General features: G+C 41.2%; 1 protein-coding gene across 1 annotated transcript; it reads right to left on the bottom strand.

The window, feature by feature from the left end:
• Positions 1-5290: 5290 nt before the first annotated feature.
• LOC107902251 (disease resistance protein SUMM2-like) lies at positions 5291-7261 on the bottom strand. The gene is made up of 2 exons (XM_016828464.2): positions 6765-7261; positions 5291-6635 (listed from the first exon to the last, which is right to left on the bottom strand). The coding sequence occupies exon 2, from the start codon at positions 6620-6622 to the stop codon at positions 5369-5371; it is 1254 nt and encodes a 417-aa protein (XP_016683953.1). The 5' UTR covers positions 6623-6635; positions 6765-7261; the 3' UTR covers positions 5291-5368.

The raw sequence follows: 7261 nt of genomic DNA, 5'->3' as shown, positions 1-7261 counted from the left end.
TTAACATATCAGCAACTTGATCGGACGCAGGAACTTCCCCTACAAAAACTAAACCATCGGCAACCTTCTCACGAAAAAAAATAAATCTAACTCCACATGCTTGAACTTGGAGTGTAACACAGGGCTAGCAGCAACAGCAATAGCACTAGAACTATCACACCATATATTTGGTGGAGAAACAGACCCAATATGCAACTCTCGTAACAACGAAAGTAACCACAGAACATCACTTGTAATAGCAGCAAGACTTCTATATTCAGCCTCAACCGTAGAACGCGATACCACCTGTTATTTCTTCGATGACCATGAAACAGGGTTAGACCAAAAAAACACAGTACCCCGAAGTAGACCGCCGATCATCAAAATCCAACCCTCAGTTTGCATCAGAAAACCCAACTAAATAGAGAGAATCAGACCGTCGAAAAACAATTCCAAAATCAATAGTAGCAGACAAATATCGTAATATTCTTTTAAGAGCTGCCAAATGAACTGTGGTAGGATGATGCATAAATTGACATACCCGATTAACCGCATAAGCAATATCGGGCCTAGTAATAACCACATATTGTAACGCTCCTGCCAGACTTCTGTACTCAGTTGGATCAGATAAAAGATCACCATCATTCTTAGAAATGTGCGACGAGCTAATCATGGGCGTATGAACACCTTTAGCACTCGCCAAACCACTACGCTTCAACATATCCCGGATATACTTCCTTTGACAAAGATGAAGACTTCCACACAACGACCTGGTAACCTCAATTCCTAAAAAATAGTGTAAATCACCCATGTCCTTTAACGAAAATTCATCATTCAACATCTATACAAACCAGTCAATAGACGACGCCAAATTACCAGTAATGATAATGTCATCAACATAAACAAGAACATATAGAGTGGAATCCAATCGAACTCGAACAAATAGAGAAGCATCCAACTTAGAGCCAACAAACCCAACTGTTAGAAGAAAATTTCTCAACTTCTCAAACCAAGCTCGTGGAGCTTGACGCAAACCATATAACGCATTCTTTAGACGACAAACCAAAGGTCGCCCATCAGAACCAAGTTTAACATATCCCGGGGGTTGCTGCATAAACACCTCACTATCAACATCACCATTTAAAAAGGCATTGTTAACATGAACTTGTCGAAGTAACCATCCTTTAGTAACCGCAATGGATAAGATAACCCTTATAGTAGCAGGTTTTACAACTGGACTAAATGTTTCCTGAAAATCACACATTGGAACTTGAGAACATTCTTTTGCCACCAGACGTGCCTTGTATCGTTCAACTTTGCCATCTGGGTTTTTCTTTACTTTAAACAACCATTTGCAACCAATAACTTTGCGACCCGATGGCATAGGAACAAGTACCCAGGTACCATTCCGAATTAAAGCGTCATACTCAGCTTGAGCAGCAGCTTGCCACTCAGGGCTAGTGACAGCTTCTTCAATCGTTGATGGTTCGACAACCTCAACCGCAAGAGCCTTAGGTTTAAAAATACCAGCCTTCAAACGAGTGGTCATAGGATGAACATTCACATTAGGCACCGACACATCTGGTCCTGTAGGGTCGGACGGAACTCGAACAACAGGCGTGAAAGACTGAGTTTCAGAATTCAAGAAATCATGATGTTCATTATCACCTTCAGTCAACACCTCATTCAACGAGGGAGTATTATGACAATTAGTATTTGTTGGACTAACATCCACTCCATTCTGAGGACTCAGAGACCCAGATACACTAGGTGGACAAACATTTCCAGAAACAGAATTCCTTCCCAATAACAGATTAGTCTCAAGAATAGGAAAGTAGGTAGGTATAGTACTCACCTCCCATGAACGAGATACACTCGTTGGAGAGAGGAACCGAGACTCATCAAACTCTACATGTCGCGAGACAATAATGCGACCATCCGGCAACAGACACTGATATCCTTTGTGACAAGGGCTGTAGCCCAAGAACGTACACGGTTGAGACCGAAATTCTAATTTATGAAGCTGAAACGGGCGCAAAAATGGATAGCAACAACACCCAAAAACACGTAAATGATCATAAGTAGGGTCTTGCCAATAGAGCACACGATACGGTGTCTTACCATCCAGCGCTGGTGTGGGAAGACGATTTATTAGATGAACGACACATGTAAACGCATATGCCTAGAACTCCATCGAAAGCCCCGCTTGAGCTAAAAGTGTAAGCCTCATGTCCACAATGTGTCGATGTTTACGCTCGGCAACACCATTCTGTTCAGAAGTGTGCGGACACGACACACGATGAACAATGCCTTGGGACGCTAAAACCGAAGCCAATGCACATCACTCACCACCCCAGTCACTCTGGAACTGCTTGATGGTCTTGCCAAACTGATTGTAAACAAGTTTCTGAAACTGAATAAAACAGGTCATAACTTGTGACTTTTGCCGAATTAGATATACCCAAGTAAATCGAGAACTCATGTCAATGAACGACACATAGTACCAATTGTTATTAGAAGCAACCGAAGCAGGTTCCCATACATCAGATACAACCAACGAAAAGGGATCAGTATACTCAGTATTGGAGGCCGAAAATGGCAACTTATGAAGTTTACCCTTTTTACAAGCAGTACAAACATCACTAATAGAGACTTTATTCAAAGGAACATGACACTTATGTAAAACATTTTTAACAACAATAGATGACGGGTGTCCAAGACGCTTATGCCATAACGAAAACAACTCACTGTCTGCAGTCGAAGTCGAACATTCTACCTGAGCAGCAGACATACTAGGAACACCATCTGGTAATGAGAACCGGTATAGCCCATTATGAATATGCCCCGTCAGTAAAACCTCCTGTGTCACGTTATCCTTAATCACACAATAAGTAGAGTGAAACTCAAAAAACACCCCATTATCAATTGCAAATTGTGATACTGATAACAAAATTTTCTGAATAGTTGGGACACATAAAATATTAGATAGCTGAAGCAACCTAGACCGAGTCGGCAAAACACTTTGACCAACGGATGATATCATTGCGGGTGTACCATCACCCATTAAAATAAAAGACGTACCTGAATAAGGATTGGCATGATGCAAATCGGACGGGTCCCGACAAACATGATTGTTGGCTCCTGAATCAGGATACCAAGACGACGTCCCAACTGGTCCAGGAATCGGTGAGTCAGACTCATCCCCACTCACTCTATGTCAATCAGATTTAGCATGAGAACTAGAGATCGACGGATCAGAATAGTCCGACGCATGTATATCTCCCAACCTAGGAAGTCCAAAGCAGGGGTTTGAGGCGGAAAATACTCGCGCACGCGGCTTGGTTCGCCATGGAACTGTCGTGGTACCGATCAGATTAGCTGGATAAAGCTGAACATTATTCACAAACGGATTTGTGGGCATCGGAGGAGGAACATTTGGCCCAACATTCTGCTCAATATTCGACCCAACATAAGACGGCATGCCAAACCCTCCATGTACACCATCATTTGGCCCACCAGCTTGCGGCCCAGGAGTTGGAGGCCTGAAATCTCGCCGTTCATCACTCGGCTTAGGCCACCCATTTGGCCCAACCTGCTGGCGTCCACGCTGCGCATTGAAGCCCCCTTCAGCACACCAATTTTGACCAAAATCATATGAATTTTGACCAGGCCCAAAACAATTTTGACCTGTAGCACAATTAACTTGATTAGTCCCATAATGCTGTTGACCAAAATTAGAAACCTTAGGTCTAGTGTTTGGGTGAGACGGCCAGCCACCATCGCCGGAGTAAAGATTCAGCATCTGGTTTTGCTGCGGAGGTGGCACCGGAGATGACTCATCACGATGGTACCTATAATAGCATTTTTGAGCCACGTGTCCAAACTGAGAGCAGATCTGGCACTGAAGTCGCCGCTGAAACGTCCTTCCACGACCACGCGCCCCGATCGCCCTCCTCGCGACGAACCATCCGTAGACACATCCTCCACCAGATTTGCAGCATACACCACCTCTTGACTGGTCTGAGCACGCCGAGTTTCACACTCTAGTAACGCCTCAACCAGTCATGGAAACGGCAACGGAGTCGGAGACAACGAAGCCGACAAGACGCCACCTTCAAACTCAGACGGAAGCCCTACAAGAAGCACCGCCGTCCTTTCTGCCATTGAAATGGAAGATCCAGAGGATTCCAACAGAGCACACACATGTTTTAACTTCGCAACATAATCACGGATCGACATGCTTCCTTTCTTGAGAGAGTGAAGCTCATGACGCAATTACGACTGCCGTTGATCAGAATCGGCCGCAAACATTTCCAACGCCATGGTCCACACGTCCTTCGCCGACTGAACATCCATAAAGGATGAGAGAATGAAGGAACTTATGGTGGAAAGAAGCCAGGACGTGAGAAGATTGTCCTGTTGCTGATACACGGAAGCCACGGGATTTACCACAAGTGCACCATCCGGTGCTTGCACAAACCTCGACGGCACAGCAATAGAGCCATCAAGAAAACCAAATAGATCATAGCCATTAACAATGAATCTCACCTATTGCTTCCATTGAAGAAATGTTCCTTCATCAAGTTTCACAACGTCATGTCGAGGAAGCGAATTCACCACACATTCAGCAGTAAACACAGATCCATGTACTTCAGCAGAGTCTGACGCAACAGAGTTTGTTGTTGCCATGATCAAGAACACCTAGCGACTGATACCATGAAGAAAACTAGGTAACTTTGAGAATTTCTCTTCAAACAATCATTTGCTTAAAATGAACTCTGTTACAAAAATGAACTTAGACTATTACTTGCCTCAATACAAAGCCAGACCATCGTTTTTATACTCACAGAAAACTCCTTTCTTTAACAAACTAGCTAACCTTCCAACCTTCACTAACTACTTCTTTAACCGTTTTATTATCCTTAACAACGAATAATTTGCCAAGTTATGTAACACAAATTACGAGGTTTAGAAAAAAAACTCATGTAAGTAAATTATTTTGTATGTGGAATGATTAAATCATATACTTTTGAAAAAAAGTTAAATATTGGTTACCAAACTGTTAAAGATAATTCCAGTTTATGAGGAATATTTTTTATGTTACTACTACAATTCCATAAAGCGATTGCAGTATAACATCCAAAACTTTCATCCAGATGAGGCCATTCTTTCACCTCATCTTTTACCATAAACCTATTTTCTCCTGTTGATGTTAGCCGATGAGCAAAATCTCGAACCACTTATCGTTTTTGCATCATAAGTTTCCAATAACAAGCTAGATTTTTGGAGTTTTTTTTAGTGCCATACCAATTTCTTTACTTTTATCTTCAATCGAGTGAACATTAGTGAACAATCCTACTCCAATTTGGATGTCAATACGGATTTCTTCCTATTCAGGAAAAAGGGAACACAGTAAGAAACACATTTGGATGTCATTTTCCGTTATTTGGTTATTGCCTTCCTTCAAATAAGCGTAGCTAAGCTTAAGACCCTTGAAGAAATCTCCGAGAACTTCTTCATTAACCAAATGCCTTGAGTCCTTGAATCTCTGCTTTAAGGCTCTCCTCGCATCCAAACTCTCATCTTTTAAAGCTCTTGTCACGGTATCAAGTACAGGAGGCAATCCCTTACATTCACCAGCAACCTCTTTGGCTACATCATTCAAGGAGGAACAGTAATCATCTAAACCAGATCTTTCTCGAAACAAAACCCATGCTTCGTCTTCGGATAAGATGCCAAGTTGAATCACCTTCTGACAGTTCATTTTAATGCAGACTTGTTGATGACGTTTGTTCAGAAGAATTTTACAACCCTTGTGTCCATCACCGAAAGGAATTCCGATGCTTTCCAATTTGAATTCTTCCCAGAGGTCGTCAACAATTACGAGGATTTTGTTCACGCCTTGCATACTCCTGAAAAGCGCTTCTGCTTTTCCTTCTTGGCTACTTGTTTCAAATTTTAAACCAAAAAAATCTGCAACTTTATCTTGAATTTTGTTGATTTTTGGATTTTGAGACACAGTAAACATCACAATTTTATCAAAGAGCTTTTGTTCTCGAGCATGCTTCCCAACTTCTTTGGCTAAAGTTGTTTTCCCGACTCCTACCATTCCGTACAGTCCAATCATGTTGACACCGTTATAATTTATAGCCTCCATGATCCCGATTAAAGTTGATTTTGAAGATGCAGGGCCCACGGAATCCGTGGGTGTGGTGAACTCTATTCCTTGAAGAGAACCATGATAGCTTACCTGTGCAGAGTTAGAAGTCTCTAAAAATTTAGAGATAATAGAAGTGTTCTCTGCCAGTTTCTTACTTAAGCAACATCGCCAGCCCCATTTAGGACACCATTTGAAACACTTGACGCGATCTATTTCATGCTTCAAGTTCTGGGTTTCTTCCAGTTCTCTCTCAGCCCTTCTAAGCCAGTCCTCAACGTCCTCATAGATGTGCTCAAGTTGCCTTTTAGCCTCATCGACACGAGTTTTCACCATATGTTTCCTCAATTTAAGTGCGTTTCGTTGATTGGTGAAATCTTCAACAATCTCTCCATAGCAGAAAACGTAACGGAGATAAGGTAATGCGTATTCCTTTGCCTGGTTTGTCAAAATTTTGACAGCAGTAGGGCCAACATATTCGGTCATTTTTCTTGATAGTCTGACGAGGTTGAACAAAAACTATGGTTATTAGTAAGAAGATTAACATAAAGACAAATAAAATCAGTATTTCTAGTGAATTTCGAGTAGTAAAAAATCGAATGAAAGCTACCAATTAAGAAGTAAATACCAGAAAGTAAATAGAGCTTCTGAGAAATAACTAGTACAGATTGTAGCTGTAAAAGATAAAAGGAGTTTATTTAGTGTACGTAATAGAAAAATAAGAAGGCCAATAAATAGAACGGAGATCCACTCAAATGCAAACACCAACACAAACTAAATGGCATTCAAGAAAAATATGAAAAAATAGAGCAAGGAAGATGAAGTTTCATGAACCCATAATATAATGAGGAGCAGTTCCTCAAAACTTACCTTCACTGAACAATTCTCTGCGCTATTTCTTTTGCGAAGTGGAAATCAAGGTAAGAAGAAAGTTTGCTTTTCAGAATACAAGAATACAAGAAAATGTGAACTGAAAACAATTAGTGGAAATGATCACAAACACAGATTTGAGGATTTGAAAGCAAAAAAACAATTTGGATGAAGAAAAAGCGAAGGCAAATCGTTGGTTTAACTTTAATGTGCACTTCATCATTAGTTGCATTTGTTATTTAGTGGATGACAAAT

The sequence above is a fragment of the Gossypium hirsutum genome, chromosome D05 (assembly GCF_007990345.1).
Source record: "Gossypium hirsutum isolate 1008001.06 chromosome D05, Gossypium_hirsutum_v2.1, whole genome shotgun sequence".
Lineage (NCBI taxonomy): Eukaryota > Viridiplantae > Streptophyta > Magnoliopsida > Malvales > Malvaceae > Gossypium > Gossypium hirsutum.
The sequence above is the reverse complement of the archived record's forward strand: the minus strand, read 5'-3'. Positions and strand labels throughout refer to the sequence as shown.

Coding starts and splice junctions, on each gene's coding strand:
- LOC107902251 (XM_016828464.2), bottom strand. CDS start 6,622: ATGACCGAATATGTTGGCCCTACTGCTGTCAAAATTTTGACAAACCAG.